The sequence below is a fragment of the Hylobates moloch genome, unplaced genomic scaffold (assembly GCF_009828535.3).
Source record: "Hylobates moloch isolate HMO894 unplaced genomic scaffold, HMol_V3 SCAFFOLD_11, whole genome shotgun sequence".
Lineage (NCBI taxonomy): Eukaryota > Metazoa > Chordata > Mammalia > Primates > Hylobatidae > Hylobates > Hylobates moloch.
In genome coordinates, this window is record NW_026652286.1 from 94347991 (window position 1) to 94371988 (window position 23998).

Sequence of the window (23998 nt, forward strand, 5' to 3'; positions counted from 1 at the left end):
CTACCCTTTGCAAGAATTTTCTCCATGCCATCTGTGATAGACAATCTTTTGTTCTATACTTGAACATTGCTATTAATGGGGAATTTGCCATATCAAAAGGTGCTTCCATTTTACTTTGGGACAGTTTGCTGTTCATTTGTTCACTAATTCATTTGTGAATCAAAGTTCTCTGGTAAGGGAGAGCCCAAATTCTCCTCCCTCCAGCTTCTATTCATGGACTTAGTTCTGCTCCCTGGAGATGCACAGTAGATATTTCCTTTTGCATGAAAGCCTTTCAAGTATTTAAGGACCTTGTCATGTTCTCCTGAGTGTCTGCCATTTCATGATGAATATCCTCAGTTCCTTTCCTCATATTCTGTAGATCCTCAATCTCCATCTTCTAGGTTCTCCCTTAGGTCTGCCTCACGATGTCAGTGCCTTAAAATGTGGTACCTGGATCTGACGCCAATAGCCTGAAACATGCAGAAGACGTTGAAATTTTGCCTTCACTATTCTGAACACTCTGTGTCTATTAATAAAAACCTCTGACAATGTTTACATTTTTAACAGCCATCTCAAACTGGTAGCTCCTATTAATTTTTTTTTTGAGAGGAGGTATCATTTGCATACCACAGGATGCTCAGATATTGACTACACCACTTAATCAGTTCTGAAGGGTGCATGTCAAGATGTACAGTATTTCCATCACTCCAGAAAATACTCATGTGCCCCTTTCCAGTCAGTGCTCTCCACCCCTAAACCCCTGCCCCAACCAATTACAGGCAACCACTGGTATGTTTATCACTGTAGCTGCCTATTCCAGAATTTCATTTGTTTGTATGTTCTGTATTTGGCTTATTTTACTCAGCATAATGATTTTGAGATTTATCCATCTTTTAACTGGTATCAGTAGGCTGAGTTCACTTTAACTAAAATACTTGAAATCCTTCTTTCTTATGGATCTTATTAAAGACCAGATGTTCGCTGTCCTGTATTTGAGCAGATAGGTTTTTGAAACTACGTGTGGAGCTTTATTTTTATTTTTGCTTATTTTTTTGGTTTGAATTGTATTTTTGGCATTTATTTATTTTTATTTATTTATTTTTTTGAGATGGAGTCTCACTCTGTCACCAGGCTGGAGTGCAGTGGTGCCATCTTGGCTCTCTGCAACCTCCACCTCCCAGGTTCAAGCCATTCTCCTGCCTCAGCCTCCCAAGTAGCTGGGATTACAGGCGCGCACCACCATGCCCAGCTAATTTTTGTATTTTTAGTAGAGATGGGGTTTCACCTTGTTGGTCAGGCTGGTCTCGATCTCTTGACCTTGTGATCCACCTGCCTCGGCCTCCCAAAGTGCTGGGATTACAGGCGTGAGCCTCCTTGCCCGGCCCTGGCATTTATTATATTATTTATACAATTAACCTTTTACCCTTTGCAAATTTGGCAGATTCGCTTTCCGGATCCCTATCCAGATCATTGATAGATGTGTTGAGCTCTGTGAGAACTAGAAGTCTTATCTTGGGTTGAGATCAAACTATATGTCAGCACTCTTGGGATGTGCTTATTTTACCATCAGTGAATTTTATCTGACTATGTGGTCCACAAAGATCTTCATGAAAAAAAGAATGTTCTGTGTCATTGTCCTGTTTTTCAAATCAAGAATTACCACGAGGAAAGGAAATGGAGTTAGTCTGTCGTGACTTGTGTGTGAAACCATTTGGGTTCTTAGCCTTGACCTCCTTTCCATCTGAGTGCTCTCAAATAAACTGTTTCATAATCCATTCTTGAAACCACCTTTTCTTCACTAAGGAAATAAAAGTATTTTCCCCATTCTAGTTTTTGAGATCTTTGTTCTTCATAATTCTTCTAGAGATATTGAAAAGGATGCTATAATCATCCTATCTTTAAGTCTTTCAGTTCCTTAGAATTTGTTTTGTACTCATTTTCCTTTAACTTAAATGGTTTTTCTTGTCCAATTTGAAGATTATTTTCCTTGATAAAGATAAGAGCAAAATAGAAATTTTTTTTTATTTTTTATTTTTTTAGACCCAGCTTTACTACTATGTTGTTATTCAAAGATTTTTTCTTTTTTTACTAACGAAGTCTTTATTTCTTTTGTTCTCACCTTTCCAATCAGCAAGAAAACAAAGTATTTTCGATTCAAAGTTCTAGTAAAGATAGGCAGAACTGGGTGCTGGTTTTCATAAATGAATGAATGAATGAACGAATGGATGAATGTATATCAAGTGCTCTGTTTTTTTAAATTGATACATATGGTTATGTCTGCTATTATTTATTCTACTGGCCATCAGAGCAATGATCCTATTCCTTTCTAATTCTTTATAGAACTTGCCAGATAACCAATCCACTGACCCACCAGTCTGCCAATTATTTTGGTAATTTGAAACATAAACCTTGATTCATTTTGAACTTACCTTGCTACTATTCCAACAGACTACTGGCTATGAGAATTACAGGTAGAATTAGCTAGCAGTAACTGAACTTTTTGCTCTTGGTTATATGACTTTTTTTCCCATCTTGAATGTGTTCTTTAGAAACCTGAACTCATCAGGAACCTTTCTGCATAGCTGCCTGCTAGAGTCCTAAGTTGGGTATCAACCACACTTCTTCCTTTTAGAGTATCTGTGGTTATATTATGTTTTATTATTATATTATCTGACCTTCCCATCTTCTTGAGAGTTTTTGGCCCTGGGATTATGTCTATATTTTTATCTGAACAGTTTGATTTCTTCATTCCTAAAGGCTAGTGCCCTATATCCTTTTTCATAACTTAAGAATGCAAAGATGGGCCAGATGCGGTGGCTCATGCCTGTAATCCCAGCACTCTGGGAGGCTGAGGTGGGTGGATCATTTGATGTCAGGAGTTTGAGACCAGCCTGGCCAACAAGGTGAAATCCCATCTCTACTAAAAATACAAAAAAAAAAAAAAAAAAGAATGCAAAGATGACTTTGTTTCTTCACAAGGTTCTTGTCACTTACTTTTACCAACCCAAGTTCTCCTTTGGGGGTCAGAATTCAGTCCAAAATCCGTGTTCTCTTAACTGTTGCTGTTGATAAGATGAGCCTTTTCCCGAAAATTCTGAAGAGCACCGCTTTCTGAATGAGCAGTGCATTTTCAGATACAAGCTATGCTTGGTCATGTACCTGCTTGTTATTTCATTAATGAGTTATTATCAGAGTACTCTGGGAACTCTCGAGATGGGGTGATTCATTTCCTGAGGTTATGTTGGGTTCGAGGAGCTCTTAGAATTAACTTGGCAATGTATACATAGACGGACTTTAGCATTACTCTACTGAGTGAGCAGATTTCTACCATCATGTCTGGATAATAGGTTGACTCTGTTGGTTCAGTTTGCTTTAAAAGTAATATAAACCTTTAGCTTATCACACTGATTACAAGAAGGAGACTGAATGAGTTAATTTATCCAGATATCTGCTTCAAAATTTTCTTAAACCAAAAGCATATCTGCCAGGTGAGATTTCTTCCCTTGTGAGAGATTTGTAGGGGGAGATTACTTAGTCTCCCAATGACATTTATTATTCTGCCTTGTAACCCTACCAGTTGGTGTAACCCCTAGCCTTTTTGTAGCAGTTTTTTTTTTTTTTTTTTTTTTTTAGGCAGGGTCTTGCTCTCTCACCCAGGTGGGACTGCAGTGGTGCAGTCATGGCACACTGCAGCCTCACGCTCTTGGACTCAAGCAATCCTCACACCTCAGCCTCCAGAGAAGTAGCTGGGACCACAGGGGTTACCACCACATATGACTAATTTTTTAAAAAAATTTTCTGTGGAGATGGGGTTCTCATTATATTTCTCAGGCTGGTCTCAAACTCCTGGCCTCAAAAGATCCTTCCGCCTTGGCCTCCCAAAGTGCTGGGATTACAGGCATGTGTCACCATGCCTGGCCAAATCAGTTTTAATAATCTCAATATGAGATGAAGTGTTTGGATGGAGTGATGTCATGAGAAGATTTATGTCAAGGATTAGAATCCCAAAGGTGTAAAACTAAAATCTCAAAAACATAAGAAAGGTGAAAGAAAAAGTTTTGCATATAATTTGGATTTAAGAAGGGCCCAGAAGCCCTGTGATTCTAAAGAAGGCTTGAATTGAGTGATTTCTCATGTCAAGCATCTCACCAGCTCACTGGGTGATAAAACAAGTGCTGGGCAGATTTTCTTCCTTGCCTCCCTCTCCCTCCCTCTTCTCCTTCTCCTTCTTTGATACCAAAGATAATGTAAAATCAGTGCAGTTACTCAAATGCTGCTTAGTTTTTCAAGGGCTGGCTTCCTGGTTCTGTTATAGTCTGTCTTGGAGACTTTCCTCAGTATATACTTTCCTTCAACTTTTTACTTTTTGATTTCTAAGACCACGGAAAAGTTGGAAAAACCGTATAAAGAACAGCCATGAAACCTTCACCTAGAGTCACAAATTGTTAGTATTTGCCAATTTGCTCTATTTCTATCATTGGTCTATTTATCTATCCTGTGTATCCATCCATTATTTTTTAGCTGAATCATTTTAAAGAAAGTTACAGACATCATGCTCCCTCACAGCTACTTAAACGTGTATCTCCAATAAATAAGGGCATTTTCCTATATAATCACAGTGCCATTCTCACACCTAAGAAAATTAACATGAACTCGGTATGACTTATAGACTATGTTTTCTCCGTTGTCTCAAATTATTTATGGCCACTTTTCCCCTTCAATCCGGGATTTAGTCAGTCCTGAACTAAACCCTGGATTGGATTTACACATTGCAAGTTTGTTTACTCATTGCATTTGGCTATTATACTCCTTTAGTCTTTTTAAATCTATAACACATTATCTGCCTTTTTTGTTTATTTATTTGGTTTTTGTGGCCTTGATTTTTTTGAAGAATCTGGGGCAGTTATCGTGTAGAATATCCCACATTTTGGATTTGTCCAATTGTATAGAATAGTACCCAGAGGATGTGTTATTCTCAATGCTTTATTCAGGAGGCACCTAATATCAAGTTGTCCTGCTATTGATGTTTAGTTAAGATTGTGACTCTCTGATCATTCATGGTGAGGATTATGTTTTGTAAAATTTTATTTCCCCATTTGTAGTGAATGATTTGTCTGTTCAGACCATCTGAACATCCTGGCCCCAACACTTTCACCCAATCGTTTTAGCATCCAGTGATGATCCTTGTGTGATTTAGTTATTGCACTGGGGATAATTTTTCTGTAATTACTATTATATTGCTGTTTCCAACCTTTATTAAATGTCATTCTAATAGAAGAAAAAAATTGGGAGTTAGGCGCGGCGGCTCATGCCTGTAATCCCAGCACTTTGGGAGGCTGAGGCGGGCAGATCACGAGGTCGGGAGGTCGAGATCATCCTGTCTAGCATGGTGAAACCCTGTCTCTACTACAAATACAAATACAAATACAAATACAAAAAAAAAATTAGCCAGGTGTGGTGGCGGGCACCTGTAGTCCCAGCTACTCGGGAGGCTGAGGCAGGAGAAAGGCGTGAACCCAGGAGGCAGAGCTTGTAGTGAGCCGAGATTACGCCGCTGCACTCCAGCCTGGGTGACAGAGTGAGACTCCGTCTCAAAAAAAAGAAAAAAAAAAAAGAAAAAAATTTCTCTTTTGCTCCTCTGTCTTTTAGTATCATTAGAGACCCATGTCCTATTTTCATTCAATGTGTAATCTGTTACCATCATTTTTCTTTCTTATGTTTGAATTCTCCTAAATTTGGCCAGTCGGAGCCCCATCAGGCTGGTTCCTGTGTTCTTTTGAGATGACTGCATTTATTTCTGAGCATTTCCTTAAACTTTCCCTGCCTTAGCCCAGGATCAGCCATTTCTGCAAGGAGCCCTGGTTCCTGTTCCTGGTGAATATTATATGGAAACCAAGCCTTTGCCTTAGAGACTTTAACTGCAGGGATTCTCTTACTTCCATCTGGGCAGATACAGTACCAATGAAGGGGAGACCTGGAAAACATTCATCTTCTCTGAGAAGCCAGTGTTTGTGTATGGCCTCCTCACAGAACCTGGGGAGAAGAGCACTGTCTTCACCATCTTTGGCTCGAACAAAGAGAACGTCCACAGCTGGCTGATCCTGCAGGTCAATGCCACAGATGCCTTGGGTAAGCTGCTGCCTCCTTGGACCTTTTCACACGGATATGCGTGGACTTCCTGTTATGTGCAAAGCACCAGCTTAGATACTGTGTACTCAGAAGAGCCTGAGACTCATTGGGGGAGATGGGCCCATAAGAGTTAGCAAAAAGCATAGGGAGGTAATTGAAGGCCTGCTCAATTCTTAGTAAGACTGGGTGTTATTCTTTGTATCTTAGTTTCCTCATGCAGTTCCTGGCACATAGGAAGTTTAAATATATGTCTGCTGAATATGTAGATAAATGCATGAATGAAAAACGTATTTCCAAATCAGCAGTGCCAATTGGACGTCTTCAGTGAGTCTGCCTGACTCTCTGTAAGTCAGTGTGCCAAGCGATGCAGGGTCCTCTCAAAGCCATCTAGGATCTATTTGTGATCTGCTAGTCTAGATACAGGATGCATAAGTATGCAGGGAGAAGTGAAACTCTTCAGCATCCTCTCCCTGCTTCCCCATGTTATCTTACCCTTTCCTACCTCTCAGCCTTGGCTAACCTGATTCTAGCTGCCTGGAATGCCCTGTTTCTTCTCACCTCCACCCATTCAGCCTCCCCTACACTAAATCCTTTTCATATCTCAGGATCCAACACACTTGTGGCTGATATCCCAACCAGAAGATGTCTCCCTTCTTCTCTATGTCCAGAACTTAAGTGTACTCATAACTTTGTGTCTGTCACTTGGTGTGTTTCACCTTCCATTGACTAGATTATAAAGCCCTTAAAGATAAGAACTTGCCCTGTGCATATTTCTGCATCTACTGGAAAGCCCGATAGCCTTACAGTCAGTAGGAGTTTAATAAGTTTACTGATTTGCATGGCATTGAGTCAAAAGTTGTGTATCAGCTTCGGGTAGTATCTGATCTGACTGAAGACACATATATAAGAGACACAAAGTGCCAACATAGACATGGGCATACTTTGGAATGCTTGCAGAAAGCACCCTACTTACATTTCGATGAACGTGGCAGATGGAGTGACGGTGCAAGGTATCTTAGCATTTTCCAGCCTCTTTCCATGGAGATCCTGTACCTTCAAGTAGGGCCAGCGAGCTCTCCATTGCCTTCGGGCCACACTACCAGTTGTGCTCTCACTGCCCAAGGAAGCAGGCCGGGAATATTAACCCCCAATGGTATTGCTCATCAAGGATTCAGCCATTCCGCAGTTCTCTAGGAGAGAAACACTTCTGAGTACTTGTTTCTAAAGGGCACCACTGACTCTTCTGTAATGTTTCAGAAATTTGGATAGTGCCTAAAGGTGGCTTGCTTCTTCTCAACCTTTCCAGGCAAATGTCTGCGTTTCAGGTATCCTTTTCATTGGCACAGGGCTGCCCAGCTTCAAAGCAAGCCGATTGGAGGGTCTGTGTGCTTGTGGGGTGGCAACAGATAGACGGGAAGTGGGAGTTGAGGCCAGGCACCTTGAGGCACAGCAGGAAACCCTACGTGGGCCTGCCTCTAATGCTTTGTGCTGTGTTCCTTTTTCCTTAGGAGTTCCCTGCACAGAGAATGACTACAAGCTGTGGTCACCATCCGATGAGCGGGGGAATGAGTGTTTGCTGGGACACAAGACTGTTTTCAAACGGAGGACCCCCCATGCCACATGCTTCAATGGAGAGGACTTTGACAGGCCGGTGGTCGTGTCCAACTGCTCCTGCACCCGGGAGGACTATGAATGGTCAGTTCTTCTTTGATGGCTGGGGACTGAGTTGTGTTTTTTCACTCAGCAGTGTTGGGGTAAGAGACTAGGCATGGTCCCTTTCCCTGAGCAAAGGAAGGGAACAGAAGGAAACAAGTATTTGTGAAGCATCTTTTATGTGCCAGGAACTGTGCTAGGCATGTTTCATGTAAGTTGTTTTCTTTAGTTCTTAGAGCCAGGTAATGTGGTAGAGGTGTCTAGAAGAGCTGCAGCTATTTCTTCGGGAATAGATAGCGCTGGGATTTATCTCTATTAGGGTAACCCAAAAATATGCTGAAGGTTTCATTGTTGATAATCCTTCTCCTTAGGACCCTATTCTAGAGGGGATTTATTTCTTTATCTGAAACGAGGGGATGTTAGTGTGTGTATATGTGTGTGTGTTTGCATCATTTATTATTCCTTCAGCAAAATATCCAAGGCACTGCTGCGAATGCTAAAAGTGGGAGAAGTGACTTGTGCATGGCTAATTGGCACAGGAGGTAGACGAGAGCAAGTGCCTCAGAGGAGGAACTGGTACTTTCATTGTGACTATTGAAAGGAAGGAGAGGGCTGTGGATTGCTGTTGGAGAATGAGGGAATTTTTGGAAGAAGTGCTGTTTGAGCTGGGCTCTCGGGGAGCATCTGTATTTGCAGACAGCAGTGTTTTGAGACCATGTGTCTGCAACAGGCAGGTGTAGAGGCAGCAGGGTGTGGCTGGGAGTTGAATTGGGATGCCTTGTTGGGTGTATGACATAGGGATGATAATTGGAGATGAGGCTGAAAAGATAGAATACAGTAGAGTAGAGAGACCTTAGAGGGGATGAACCTTATTCTATAATTAGGAGGAGGCCTTCAGGGGCTTTTGAGGAGAGTTGATGATCAGAACAGAGCTTAGCTGTAGGAAGAGGATTCTAGTAGCAGAGTACGCAGGATCTCAAGATCTCAGGATCTCCTGGACAGTCACTGTAGTCTATAATTCAGCATGAAATCATTGTAGTTTAGTCAGGAGCACCAAGAGAGTCATGGGTATTTAATATAAATACACAACTCATCTTTCAGTGGTTGCTAAGGCACAGAGGAACTAGATTTTGCTTTGGGCAGCTGTACTTGTCTTCACTAAAGCCAGAAACCTCTGATGTGTTCTAGACCAGAGGTTGGAGCATGGTCATATAGTAAATGTTTTAGACTTTGTAGGCCATATGGTTTCTATGATCTGCATTACAGCTCCTCACTCTGCCCATGGCAGTGCCCATGGGTGAATGAAAGCAGCTCTAGATGAATGAATGTGGCTGTGATCCAGTAAATCTCTATTTACAAAAATGACCAACCAGGTTCGGCCACTTCTGTTCTGGACCAGTGCTTCTGAAACTTTAAGGTGCATATGAATCATTTGCAGATTGTGCCTTGGTCACATGCAGATTCTGCCTCAGGAGTTGTGGGGCTCTGCATTTCCATCAAGCTCCCAAGAGATGTGGATGCTGCTTATCTGTACATTCACCCTTTGAGCAGCAAGGCTTAGAACATAGAAGACAGTCATTTCATTAGAAAGGTGTGTGCTCCCAAGGTAACGACATAGACTCTTTAACAGCAAAAGCACAGAGCTGGCTGATGTTCCTGGTGACGTCAGTTCCATGCTGTTTGCCTTCTGCTCTTTCTTAGACACTTTTGCATTATAGTCTAATCTAATCTGAGAGCTTTGTTGGCCTCAGGTAGTCCTCCCCAGACCAGCTTGAGACTGGAGAGGTCCTAATCCCTGAAAAGATCATAGTGCCCTCTGTCTCCCCTCTTCCTATCCCCAATATGTACTTCAAAATAAAATTAAGACTAAGTAAAAAATAGGTAAAAAGTCTAACAAATCTTTGGGGGGTTTTTTTTTTTCCATGACATTTAGGCTTAAAAACAAATAACATTAAAATTTTCTCTCTTGCCCTACATTTCCCCAACCCCCACCAAAAAAAAAAAATTCACAAAAAAACAAAAAAGAAATGGAGCTTGGTGTGCCCTCCTGGGTAAACTGGCCTGGGTCCTGCTGGTCTACCATGCCCACCCCATGTGCCTTGCTGGAACCTGCTGTATGCTCACCCTGCTTGTATGTGGAGTCTTTTTATTATAGACCAGTAAAACCATCTGCTCTGCCCCTCATGGAGTTGGGTTGCAGGCCAAATGAGATTGTGGGGTGATGACCCTCTGAAATGGTAAGGGGTATATGGATCTCAGCTGTTCCCCACTCCACCCCCCATTGTTTCTCTGCTTGCTGTAGCTGCTGGAAAGCAGCCAGCCCAACTATATGGCTCTTGGAGATGTTTGATGGCATTGGACTATGGCAGTGAGAAGGAAAATGGTCCCAAGATGGACGTCAGGAAATGAGATGAGAACGAGCAAGCTTATAGTATCTTTCCATTAGTTCAGGTACTGTTTGACAACTGTGTTTGAACACCAGGTTATTTCTGATAGTCCTTTTAGACCACACTGGGCAGCCCAGCTATTGGCCCATGTTTCCTGATTTCCATGGTAGATTCTTTTATATTCTTATATTTCTCGACATTGCCAAGTCGTACAGCTTTCACATTCTTGACTGCAACCCCTAGTAAATAATACATTTTCTGTTATGACCCTGTACTTACATATGTATGTGTAGATACACGCATATAATTAAAACACAAGGTTTAGGAGACAACACTGACTTTTAAATATATGATGGGGCCTTTTGCAATCTTTTGCTCTTTTTTGGGAGGGGAAGAATCTGGTCTTGGGCCTCCCAAGTACTTTCAGAGTCCACTAGGTCATGACCTATGGTCAAAGAAAGCTGCCCAGGAGGAGTGCTTTGCTATTGGAGGCAAATAAGTAATTAGCTAATGCTTTACCTGGTTCCTAAAAAGATTTAAAGTGGCCATTCAGTAATAACGAACTGAGGTAATGAAAGAGGCGTGTTTGATACAGTGACAAAACTACTGCCTTTTGAAAAATTCTTACAAATTATTAAATGTGGATTATGATATAATACACACAAACCACTCTCTGTGTATCTGTTAATACTTTTTGTGTCAGAAATGTTTAATAAATATTTGGAGTTTTTCTTTTTGTTTTTTGTTTTTCTGAGACAGAATCTCACTCTGTCACCCAAGTTGGAGTGCAGTGGTGCAATCTTGGCTCACTGCAACCTCTACCTTCTGAGTTCAAGCTATTCTCTTGCCTCAGCCTCCAGAGTAGCTAGGATTACAGGTGTGTGCCACCATGCCCAGCTAATTTTTGTATTTTTAGTAGAGACGGGGTTTTGCCATGTTGCCCAGGCCAGTCTAGAACTCCTGACCTCAAGTGATCCACCCACCTCAGCCTCCCAAAGTGCTGGGATTACAGGCATGAGCTACCATGCCGGGCCTAAATATTTGTTGAATTGAATAGAACAAATAAATGTGTTCCGGTAGAGCACATGAATGTGGAATATGTGTTCTGTTCTATAATTCTTTGAATATATTCTATAATTCATTGAATTATAGAATTTACAGCTTTGGAAGGGCCTTAGAACATTCATAGTACAGTCATCTCATTTTAGAATCGTCTTCAACTGAGGCCTCCTGCTTCCTACTCCAGGATGCTGCCCATCAAGCTGGGAGGTTTGGCAGATGTGACCCCAGATCACAGGAGGTCTCATAAACCTAACTACTTTGTACATCTAACCTACTTTGTACATCTCAAAGTACAAGATGATTTAGCTAGTATGTGGACATAGTCTTAAATAACATTGAACCCTTAGTCAAAATTTTTCTTTTTTTCTGAGACAGGGTCTTGCTCTCTTGCCCAGGCTGGAGTGCAGTGGCGCAATCATGGCTCACTGCAGCCTTGACCTCCTGGGCTCAAATGATTCTCCCACCTCAGCCTCCCGAGTAGCTGGGGTCACAGGTGTGCAACGCCATGCCTGGCTATTTTTTTTGATTATTTTTTGTAGAGACAGGGTCTTACCATATTGCCCAGGTTGGTCTTGAACTCCTGGGCTTAAACAATATATCTCCCTTGGCCTCCCAAGGTGTTGGGATTACAGGCGTGAACCACCATGCCCGGCCCCAAATAATTTTTTAAAAAGGTTATTCTTTTAAAATTTCTCTTACTTCTTCAGATTCTGTCAAGGAGAAAGTCTCATTGGTTGCTAGTAATTCTGTAACATTTGCCTAATCCCTTTTAACAGAGAGGGCAGGTGCAGTCTTAGAGTAGGGAACTGGATCTGGCTAAAATTTAATATTGTTTTGATTTGGCATGATGATTTGTATTTTTTTTGGTCTATTTATGGCATATGATTGTGTTTTTCCAGCTGTGGTTCTGATATAAATCTTCTTTTGAAGATGTATTTTATATAAAAAGTAAATATTCTTTAAAAGGACATGTTAAATAACTTATAATAAAAGTGAAAAGTAGTAAGGTAAAGTCAGCAGAATTGGTACTGGAATGCCTGAAATGTATAAAACAGTGGGTTTAACAAAGCCCAATTGCCTTTTTAGTGACTTCGGTTTCAAGATGAGTGAAGATTTGTCATTAGAGGTTTGTGTTCCAGATCTGGAATTTTCTGGAAAGTCATACTCCCCTCCTGTGCCTTGCCCTGTGGGTTCTACTTACAGGAGAACGAGAGGGTATGTATCACAGAGGTTGCCCTGTCAGGTTCTCAGGGGTCTGCACGTGGAGCGAGAGAGCATAGAGGACCGTCTGGATTGCTCTGTACTCTAAATTCTAGAATTCCAAGTTAATAGCCTGCAAGTAGTTTGGGCAACATTTTAAATTATGGTATTTGTAAACTGCCCTACCTCCAGTGAGAAAAGCATTGCAAGTCTGTAAGCATCCCTGAAACTCTAGGAATATCTTAAGTCATCAACTTCAGCAGGGAAACATCTTCAGAGGAATGTATTCAAGAGATATATTTAAAAATCTTGGCCAGGACAGTGCCCTAAATTGTCTGGGCCTGCCTAGTCTAATTATAAGCAGAACTGACTCAGAACTACGAACATCCTCTTTCTAGTTCTAAAGGGAAATGAGTGGATGGACTCTACTGGCCGTGGGTAGTAAATGTATTCCCAGCTGGGATGCCTTTGTGGCTATTCTTCCATGTTTCTGACCTCTTGCTCTTGGGGTGGGGTGACAGCTACCGGAAGATTTCTGGGGACACTTGCAGCGGAGGAGATGTTGAAGCACGACTGGAAGGAGAGCTGGTCCCCTGTCCCCTGGCAGGTAAGAGAGCTGGTTTCTTCCCTTTCATTTCTTGAGACATGGCTGAAGCAGTATCACGATCTCACCCAAGTCCGGGCTTGTGGCTCCTCTGATTGAGTGGAGAAAAACCATGGCCGTCACAAGAATCACAGGGCTTCCTCTTTTCCCTAAGGTTGGTTTCCACGCTGAACTTATACATAGCCATACCCTTTTTTAGGAATGGAAAGTACTTTGTGTCAGCTCAGTTTCTTTGAGGGAAATCCCTTTGTTAATTGAAAAATATTTATTCAGCATCCACTGGGGTAGAAAGGTGCCCACAGGCTTTTGTGTGTTCCTTAATCTGTTTGTCAAAGTTGAGTATAAAGAGGCATGTGGCTTCTTAGGAAGTAGCTAAGTAGTCTATGTTAACTTTATAATAAAACTAACTATAACTAAAATTTTAATGGAATTTTATAGATTTCAGTGTACTTTTTTATGTGTTGCCAGTTTAACCCTTTTAACAACTCAGGGAAGCAGATATTGTCAATTTTGTTTTTCATGAGGAAGCATGTTCAGAGGAGGTTAAATGGCTTAAGGTCACACATCTAGTAAGTGACAAAGTTGAAATTCAGACTCTAAGCCCCATGCTCTTCATTGGACATTGCCCAAATGGCAAATAAATGCCATTCTCACTATTTTAGATAATCATTATGCATGTTAATTAAGAAAAACTTCTCTGAAATGATTCACATGCTATAAAGGTATAGTGTATTCTAAAACACATTTCTGCTAGATTTAGTGGCGATGTAACATGGGGTCTTTTCAATAGAGACATGAAATTATGATACTTTGAAAAATAATCTCTTAGTTGCTTGTTTTTCTTCACTCTGTTTCCAGTTCTTATTCATTAAAAGCTTCTTTATTCCCTATGTGCCCTCTTTCCTGCCCATACCTCTTAGTGAAGGTAAATGGCTGGAGTTAACTTCCATCTGCGGTGGGTGGTGGTGTCTACGTGGATAGCCCATAAGCACCGAATGAATCATGAAAGAAGTGTGTGGTCTCCTCAGGCAGGGCAGGGCAGCTCTCTCTTTTGCTCACTGCTGCCAGCTTGCCCTGGTGTTTTTCATGCTAAGTTCGTTAGTCCCTTAATTTAATCTTTCATCATTACCAGAGTAATTAACATACCTCACTGTGGAGACTTAAAAAGAACCGCCACTTCAGCAAATTCCAACAAATGAGCAGATAATATTCAAATATTTCTCTCACAAGAGCTGTTATTGATGAGGGCGTGGGTTAGTAGGGTTTGAGTGATTGCTCTTAAGGGGCTGGAGTGCCTAGTTTCGTAATAAATATTTCTGAAGATAATTCAGCAAGGGACAAAACAGTTTGTTTAAAGCCATCTAAACTGGCAGGAAAGCTATTTTCTCTTTTACTGGAAGATAGAACAGGGAATGAAGTGGAGAAATCTCATTCCATTGTGGGCCACCTCCTATGTAAAAGAGAAAAAAAAAAAGGCATGGAATAGGAGGCAGGGATATACGAGGAAAGAAAAAGATGCTTTCGCAGGACTAATGGGAGCCATAATATCTTTGCAAAGATGAGGTAATCTGGGCATCTGGAAGGATTTTTTAAATGTAAGAATTTTTCTTCCTTTACGATTACTATGAAAACACACATTCCTAGGCTGTATGTATGGCCAGGACCAGCCAAGAATTCCATTCCTTTTCCAGGTTAAGCATTGCATGCTGGAGTGCCGCATGCTGCTCTGAACATAATCCTAAGACAAGTATTTCTGGATTCAGGTTCTACTTTATGGGTGTTAGTTTCTTAGAGGAAAAAAAAGCCCAGAGTGACAGAATGAGGTTTATAGATGCTGGAGAGAGATGTGGGGCAAAAGCCTTGCTGCTGCACATGTAGCTTTCATGTCCCTATACCTTAGCTGGTCCCCTCCCTGGGAATGACAGCGGGAAGGTTTTTTTGACAACCAAAAGGGGAGGTAGGTTACCATGTGATGGTAACATAGATACTTCTAAAGTGACCTGGAACCAAAGGAAAAGAAGGAAAACTTACCTTATTAAAAATTGTAGGTAGGTTTATTTTTTGATGCATTATCTATATTACAGCTTTTATAAAGAAGGTGAGTGGTACATGTTAAGTCACTGAGTGTATGGAATCAGGAAGTGGGCAGGAGTGGCTAACCCAGGCATGCAGCAAAAGAATTCGGATTCGCATCTTGGTTCCATATGCAACGCACTGTCAAGATGCACACTTTAGACACAGATGCTGGTGTGCTGCTTGTGTCCACTCCTGGGGAAGAATCTGGATGTTTCCCAGGCTGTTCCGTAAGTGGACAAGAGAGTGTACTGGGTCTTCCTATTTCCAGTTGTCTGAGCACTCAGGACCTTCATTTCTACATCTTAAAAATTATCCACACTAGTGTCTGTATCATAAGAGGCAGCACAGTGTAGCAGTTAAAGCATAGACTCTGGATCCAGAGTGCCTGGGTTCCGATCTTGGTTCTGCCACTTGCTAGTTGTGTGACCTTGGGTGAGTTACTTAACCTCTCTGGTCTCAGTTTTCTCATTTGTAAAATTTGGTTAACAAGAGTTCTACCATCAGGCAGTTGTTATGAGTCTTAAACAATACCCGATACGTAGTAAGCACATTGTACACAATATGTACACAATTTATATTTGTTGAGTAGAAACAGAATTTTTGTGATAATTATGTTGTGGAACATTTTGTAAATAGCCAAGAACAAATGCATTATTACTATTATTTTGAAGATCTAAGAGGTTCATAGAATTGCCATATGGTGTTGTGAACAATATGAATAAGTGAGCACATTGATTAGAGAGCTTAGTTACAAAGCTTCAGTGACTAATGGTCTCTCGTCAACAAGATGATGGTGCTGTGGTGATACAGTCACGTGAGGAGGGAGAACAGGGCGATTGGTGTAATTAGGTTGGCAAGTGTGACTTGAAGACTCGTAGGCTTAGTCCAGAAGTATGGTTGTTGAAGCATGCATATTGGGAGATTTAGATTAAAGAAAAACGTAATAAGTGAAACACCTGCAGATGAAGAAACAGATTCACTGGAGTTTAACTTGCCTGAGGCAGAAATGTGGTTCCATTACACACCTCCTGAATCTTGATTTCTGTGCTCTTCACTTGGTCCACACCACATGCCAATGGATTTGAGGTTTGTGTGTGAGAAACAAATAGGTCAGATGTGCTAGGACCTCTTCAGCATCCCCTAGGTCCAACCTCCCACATGTCTTGTGTGTCTGGCAGAAGAGAACGAGTTCATTCTGTATGCTGTGCGGAAATCCATCTACCGCTATGACCTGGCCTCGGGAGCCACCGAGCAGTTGCCTCTCACTGGGCTACGGGCAGCAGTGGCCCTGGACTTTGACTATGAGCACAACTGTTTGTATTGGTCCGACCTGGCCTTGGACATCATCCAGGTGAGTCAGCGCTTGGCCTCACTGTGGGGGCTGTGCATCGTGACTGCCCCGTCCTGATAAGCTTCATGCAGAATGGCCTATGGAAGTGGGCAGTTAGAAGCTGGTAAGTGTTACTCATCTCAGGGCCGACAGGTGAAAGTTTCCAGTCTTCTGTGTTAGTATTTTTCTTTCTCTGTCTTCATCTGTTCATATAGGAAGGATAAAGAAAGCCCTAAATCCACAGACCTGCTTGAAAGTGAGGTCTTGCTTTTCCTGCTGGGAAGGTGTTGGGACTAGTAATGCAGGATGATTAGTTGCCCCCTATTGTGCCGACTGCCTCTTGAGCATCTTTCTTCCCAAGCCATGATACAGTAACGCTTGACTTACCCATAGCTCAAATAATTATCCACTTCAACTGTTCTGAACATAGATAAGAACCAGGAAGTAAGCATTAAAGGGCCCTGGACAGGCCAGGTAGATAGCCATATGCTCAAACCCATGCATTTAAAGGAGAGTTATTTGATCTTTATTCATTGTCTACTTAATCCTTTTAGAAAAGCACTTCCAACAAATTTTTATCTGGATTCCAACCCAACAGAAATTTTACAGTGCCTGGGTATTTGAGGGGGTTGGGGTGGGGGATGGCGGGGTTGCTGAATGGAGCTGTCCAACAATAGCACTTGGTGGCTAAGAGCCTCATAGGGAAGAAGGAGTATAAAAGCAGACACAGAACTTAAATATAACAGCAGTCTGGTTTCACTTATTTTAAAAGCAAACAGACTCATACATCTCAATAATCTCCGACTTTATTATTGCAATACAGCATAATTTAGTAACCAGTGTTCATAATGATAATGCGGAGTAATATATATGATTAAATTCTCTTTATTCTGCTTAAAAAACAAAAATGTAGTACATTTTAGAAATGCTTTCATGAAAACCTGGCTTCATGTGTCTGGAAAGTTTACTAACGTAAAACATCTCATCCCTTGCCAGTCCTGCCAGTTGAATAAAGGGTTACCCTTCATGGGACTGACTTGGCAGGGGGTCATTTGAACAGTTCCTAGCATTTATTATTACTTTTCTCTCTTCAGCGCCTGTGTTTGAATGGAAGCACAGGGCAAGAGGTGATCATCAATTCTGGCCTGGAGACAGTAGAAGCTTTGGCTTTTGAACCCCTCAGCCAGCTGCTTTACTGGGTAGATGCGGGCTTCAAAAAGATTGAGGTATGTGTATTTTCGTGCTGTTCTTAATTAAGGGAGCAGGCGGGGCACCTGGGCTTTGAGCCAGATTTGACACAGAGGCAAGGGCCAGTGTGTCAGATTACTCTGGAAATTTCCTGCGAGTTTCCAGAGAATGGACCAGCTGAGCCTCTGGAGATGAGAGAAAAGGGGGTGAGTACCTGGGAGTTGATCTTTTGGCTAGCAGAAGTTAGCTAATAACAATAAATGGTAATATTTTTATTTTATTTATGTAGTACTTATTTTATTTATATATTATTTTTGTTTTATTTTACTACTTTTATTAAACATGATGGCAAAAACTACAATTACTTTTGCATCAACCTAATATCATGGTATTATTATAATGCTAAAACAATAGTAGTCTAGTATTATTTTAGTCGATTAGAGTGATAACAACAATACCATCATCATCATCATTATCACTGTCATTAATCCCCATTTCTCTGCAACTTGGCTACCTAGTAACCTGTCCCGCCTTATATACCCAAGGCAAGGATAATGAATGACCTCTAAACTGCCAAATCTTTGTCTGGGGGAATGTAGTATGCTCAGCTCACTGCCTCAGCACCTCTTTATACTGACTCCGCATGGAGAGACGGCATGTGGGTGAAGTGGGAAGTGCAGTAGAAGCAGGGAGATGCAGAGAGCTAAGAGGAGTTGCAAGACGAAAGACACAGACTTGAGAGATAGACCCAGGTGTAGGCTTGACTCTACTAGCTCAGCGACATGGGGCAAGGTACTTATGCTTTCTAAACTTCAGTTGCTTCATGCGTTAGATGGAGATTCATTTATTCACGCAACCATTTGACAAGGGTTCTCTGCATGATACATGTGGTTTAGGTTCTGATGATAAAGCAGTGGGCAGGACACACACGTTCCTGTTCCGGTAGGGCTTAGATTTTAGTGGAGGAAGCAAAATAATAAATCAGTTCTGTTGGTGATACATGCTGCAAAGACTCTGAAACAGTGCAGTGTGATTGCGCTTTTGGAGAGTGGGGCAACGTTAGAATTGGCAGACAGAGCAGGCAACTTGATGTTGATGTCTGAGCTGAGCCCTGGCTGAGAAGAGGATGATCTTGTGTCCACCTCATGGGGATGCTGATAGAAGTGAACTGGCATCTACTAAATGCTGCCTCAGTGGTTGTGTTATTGCTCTTTTTGTCCTTTCTTTAATTGCGTGTGGTCAGCACTTGGCTAGGGGCTAGAACAACGCAGGTGGTGCACAAGCACCCACCTTTTCACAGGCTGTGGGGTGACCACTGCACCACTCAAATACTGTTGGTGCAAAATGGTGTCAAATGAGCCAAGGTGCAGAGCTACTGATGCTTATTGGTCCAGGTGGGTCAGAAGAGTTAGGAAAGGAGGCAGACCTGGCAGTGAGGTTTGAAGGAGAGTTACGCCTTGATTAGAGTAAGCAGTGGGGCAGGTAGGCCCAGGATGGGATGTGGAAAGAGCAGACAGGAGTGAGTCCACATCAGGCTTGGAGAAGCAAGAGATGACCAGCCTGGCTGACGGGAAGGAGCAAGAATATGAGTCCCACCTGTGGACTCTTCATTGAAAGGCTGTGACATTGAGAATTTGTTTTATGGGAGTGTGGAGCCATCGATTGCCTTGGAACGTGGAGTGACATGGGATGGTGAAATAACTAAATGCTTATTTGCTTATTTACTTATTTGAGTAATTTACTTATTGATATTTCTTTGTCCAGATCATCATGCCTTGGAAACTGGGGCATACATGGTTCTAGCTCCTGTTTCAGACCACTTGAAAATTGTCCCATGAGTCAGAGGAAGGAACAGTGCATTGTGACTAGAAGTTGGGGCGGGTTTCCCAGATGGGTCAGGTCAGGGAAACAGGCAGGCATGGAGGGGGGCATGTCTGTAGCAGAAGCTGAGTAGCCACCTTTGGCAATGGGGGTCTTTAAGGAGCTCAGATCCATCTCAGCCTCTTTTCCCCCTGTTTTTGTCAGGTAGCTAATCCAGATGGCGACTTCCGACTCACAATCGTCAATTCCTCTGTGCTCGATCGTCCCAGGGCTCTGGTCCTCGTGCCCCAAGAGGGGTAAGTGTTGCCCCAAAAGGAAATCAGTCTTGCATCCAATGCTACACTAATAGATTCTCATGGAAACACAAACTGCAGGACAAAAACTCTGTTTCTCATGATGGTGGTTGAAATGGTCTGTTAACTGAGAAGTTTGAGACCACAGCTTAGTCATCGTGGTCAGGTAACTCCGTTAGCTTTTTGTTAGCCAGTGTCAGAGTCTTTTCAGGCATCCGGATGTCTTGCATCTGTGGGTTGTTTCTCTAGAAAAGTTGATGTTAAAAGAGAGCTTCTGTAGACATAGACAGGCCTGCTTGGATATTGTGAGGACTTTCTCTTGAGTTTCATGCATGGTACTAACATTTAATTTATCCATCTTTCCCCTGCCTTCCCAGCATGTGTAGGTTTTCTTACTTACAATCAGTGTGCACTTGGGGAAGGCAAAGTTGCTTTTTATTAACTCATTAACTGAAGGAAACATAATTAAGAGGGAAATTCTGGATTTGACATTCTGGCTTTTCCTTTCTCTTAGCATTTATGATAGAAATTGGCACAATTTTTTCAAGGAAAATTCTAAGAGGAATGTATGTACTTGGTTGACAATATTTAGAGAGAACAGAACTTTGTGAAAAAAATTTGCTTTCTTTCTTTTCATTCTTAACCCTTTACCGTCACACTTCCTAGTGATAATCATTGTTAATAATGTCTTGTGTATCTTTCACGATTGCTTTTACTTATGTACAAGTATTATCTTTAAAACACACACACATACACACACATACACGCCAAATAGAATTGTAGTATAGTTACTATTCTGTACCTTTTAAAACAAACTTAATACGTATTGAAGATTGTTTTGTGTGAGCACATATAGATTTTTAGGTTTCACAGTATTCTATGTACCAAAATGTGTCACTTCCTCTGCTGATTAACATTTAGTTTAATATACGTACGTATACATTTCTTTGTATATTATCTTTGCATAATTTGATTTTATCTATAGATAAATTCTAGTAAAGGAATTTCCAGGTGAAGGAATTTAAGTGGTTTCAGGTGTCGTCATTACATATTGTTATAATAATGCTGAAATAACCAGTCGGATCATTCAAAAGGGGTTTCTGACCTTTTCTGGAGCAGTATTTGAACTCCCATTTCTCTAGTATTGATGAGGTATGTGTTCTGTCCCCATTTTCGCCAGGGTGATGTTCTGGACAGACTGGGGAGACCTGAAGCCTGGGATTTATCGGAGTAATATGGATGGTTCTGCTGCCTATCGCCTGGTGTCAGAGGATGTGAAGTGGCCCAATGGCATCTCTGTGGATGACCAGTGGATTTACTGGACGGACGCCTACCTGGACTGCATAGAGCGGATCACGTTCAGTGGCCAGCAGCGCTCTGTCATTCTGGACAACCTCCCGCACCCCTATGCCATTGCTGTCTTTAAGGTGAGTCCATTTGTTGCCGCCCGACAGTCTGCTAGAGCAGGTGGAAGGCATATGAGATCAGGAGCCTGCACCCCTGGGCTTTGCAGAGAAGCCATTTAACTTCTTAATGGTTGCCTTTTTTCCAAATTTGAGATAACTTATTTTCAGTCCTATGGAGGGATGCCAGGGAGAGGCGCCAAGGGTCCAGTCTCCCCTGCTGTTCACATTTCAAAAGGTTAAAAGTGAAGGTTCTTCCCATGAACATTCCCAGTTTGTGCCTCAGTGTCCGTAGCCTCATTTCGGCGTGGTGTCTTCATTTCTTGTGCGCTTTGCTCACTTGATTCCCTGATGACTTCCGGTGAGCTCTGCACCCGCTATGGTGCCTTGCAGTTCTTTGTCGACTCTGGAGAGCAACGTGGCTCTTCCCAACTCTGGGAAGCATATTTCAAACTGTGGGGGTTGGGTTTGTGTCATAAACTTGAATGCTTATCAGATAGTTTCTTTTGGCCAGTTTCTTCTGTGGGGTTGTATGGTGAGGTTTGGATAAAATCGCTGTCCTTTGTATTTAAGTAGAATCTTGATCAGGCCAGTCATTCAGCCAATAAATATTAGTTGTCTCCTGCCTGGGGGAGCTCTTACCCTTAGAGAGGACCAGAATAAAGAACTAAAGAGCTGGACTAACGGGCAAAGGTTTTCTTTTTAGAATGAAATCTACTGGGATGACTGGTCACAGCTCAGCATATTCCGAGCTTCCAAATACAGTGGGTCCCAGGTGGAGATTCTGGCAAACCAGCTCACGGGGCTCATGGACATGAAGATTTTCTACAAGGGGAAGAACACTGGTAAGCCAGAGTCTCTTCTTTTGTCTCTGTAGAGTTGATCTCAAGAAAGGGGCTGCGTGTGGCCAATCTCTGCTCGGAGTAGGAGCTGGCAGCCTGCATCTTTGTTGTCACGACAACATGCACATTATTTAATTTCTTCCTAATGACATCTTAATTTCTTTTCTAATGATACACAAACAGCTGGAAGACAGCATGCTTTTGCCTGCCTAGAGTGTTGGTGCTTGGTGGGTAATTACACCCTCCTCCTGCCCTTGGCCCCTGACTGATTGGTGGCGCGGCTTCTGTTGCAGCTGGGAGAGTCCTAACATGTGCTTAATCCCTGTTTGGCACACTTGCAGGAAGAGCTCTGTGCTGGGTGCTCAGATAGTTGTTGCTTCCTGACAGGGCCTCTTGCTTGTTCTCTGGTTGCCCAGATGACCTATTGCTCATTGACCGTATGTACCTCTGCTGGAATGGCGCTGTGTAGTTAGGTGTTGTTTTAATTAACTTTTCCCACCATGAAACTCTAAACCCCATGAAGAAAGAGATGGTCTTTTTTATTCCCCGATAGTTTTATCAGTGTCTAGCACTTTGTAGGTGCTCAATTCATATTTGTTGAAAGAATAAGCGATGAAAAGGGAGGGGAAGAATTGCAGTGAGTGCAGACAGTAGCTGTCTTAGAGATCAGTTGGGTGAGGCTTCAAGAACTGCTATGAGGCTTTGACCTGCTAGTCCTGGAGTCTGAGACTATTCAGTAAAAAGCCTTTATCATTTCATGACTGCTCTTTAATTTTGCTTATCTCCCAGCCATACTATTGATTCTAGAGGAGAAAGATCAGAGGATTACCAAGAAGAATAGACCCTTTAAGAATTTCCCTCTTTATCTCAGCAGGATTAAATAGCATCCTGGGTTTGCTGATTCTCCTTTATTGACAAACTGCTAAGTTTTCTATTCTTAACGGGAATGTTGATTTTGTTTTATGGTTCTTGGCTGACCCTATACTAACAGAAAATTGACAGGGGAAATAATACTCTTATAGATATCATTGTTATCCTCTTGGGATTGTGAAGATAGCATGAGAACACCCTTAGAAAACTATAAAGTGTCTTACAAATGTAAGACGATATTATTTGTTATGTCTTCACCACTGACCTGTGAGGTAGGGAAGGCTGGTATTATGATCCATGGTTTATAGATTAGGGAATTAAATCTCAGATATGAATTAGCTTTCCCAAAATATCCTCACTAGTTTAGGAGCTGGCCTTTTGTTGCAATTCTGCCGCTAAATGGAGAAGTCACATTCTTTCTTAGAGGAGGCACCTGTTTTAAAATAAGGAGAGTTGAAGGAATCTTGCTTCTCAGCTCCAGTGACTGAAATCTTCAGGCCTTTGTTTGATGGAGGACACCCACCCCTACTGATCTGACTTGCTAGCTAGCAGAGTGGGTTTTTAGCATTTCTCCAGTGGATTTTTAGCATTTCTCCACATTACCACTTAGTCCAGAAGAGTGGGTCTTCATTTTTACAAGTGCTTGTATGCATGTGTTTGATGTGCACACAGGAGCTTCTGAAACACTGTGTGCAGATGAAGCCAGTGGCTACCCGGTCACAACTTACTTCCCAGTCTTGACTGTCCACTTCATCCCAAGAACTTGGGCACAGCTGCCATGCAGTCACACCTGTGACTGAGGGGCAGTGCGGGAGGAGAGAGTTTGTGGTCTCAGCATGTGCAAACATGGTGTCTTGGTGCCAGTTAGACAGGCCTACAATCCTCACCTTAGATGTAGTTTCCCTTTCATGCCTCAAAGAGTCATCTTCATTTAAGCTAGCCAGAGTCATTTTGGGGCCCAGAGTGAGGTCTGGATAGATGACAGGCTGGTTTAAAAGGGAGATATGTATTAGCAGGGCATAGTGGCGCACGCCTGTAGTCTCAGCTACTCGGGAGGTGGAGGCGGGAGGATCACCTGAGCTCGGGAGGTTGAGGCTGCAGTTAGCCGAGATCGTGCTGCTGCACTCCATCCTGGGTGACAGAGTGAGACCCTGTCAC

At 42.1% G+C, this 23998-nt stretch overlaps 1 protein-coding gene across 4 annotated transcripts in view; it reads left to right on the forward strand.

The window, feature by feature from the left end:
• SORL1 (sortilin related receptor 1) overlaps positions 1 to 23998 on the forward strand; it is a 282584-nt gene that overhangs the window by 186767 nt on the left and 71819 nt on the right. For all 4 annotated transcript variants that reach the window (XM_058446962.1, XM_032167741.2, XM_058446961.1 and 1 more), the window contains exons 13-21: positions 5933 to 6111; positions 7620 to 7806; positions 12300 to 12428; positions 12935 to 13020; positions 16272 to 16444; positions 17518 to 17649; positions 19637 to 19728; positions 20906 to 21152; positions 21835 to 21973. In XM_058446962.1, coding sequence (XP_058302945.1) covers positions 5933 to 6111; positions 7620 to 7806; positions 12300 to 12428; positions 12935 to 13020; positions 16272 to 16444; positions 17518 to 17649; positions 19637 to 19728; positions 20906 to 21152; positions 21835 to 21973 — 1364 coding nt within the window. The remainder of the gene's footprint in view (positions 1 to 5932; positions 6112 to 7619; positions 7807 to 12299; positions 12429 to 12934; positions 13021 to 16271; positions 16445 to 17517; positions 17650 to 19636; positions 19729 to 20905; positions 21153 to 21834; positions 21974 to 23998) is intronic.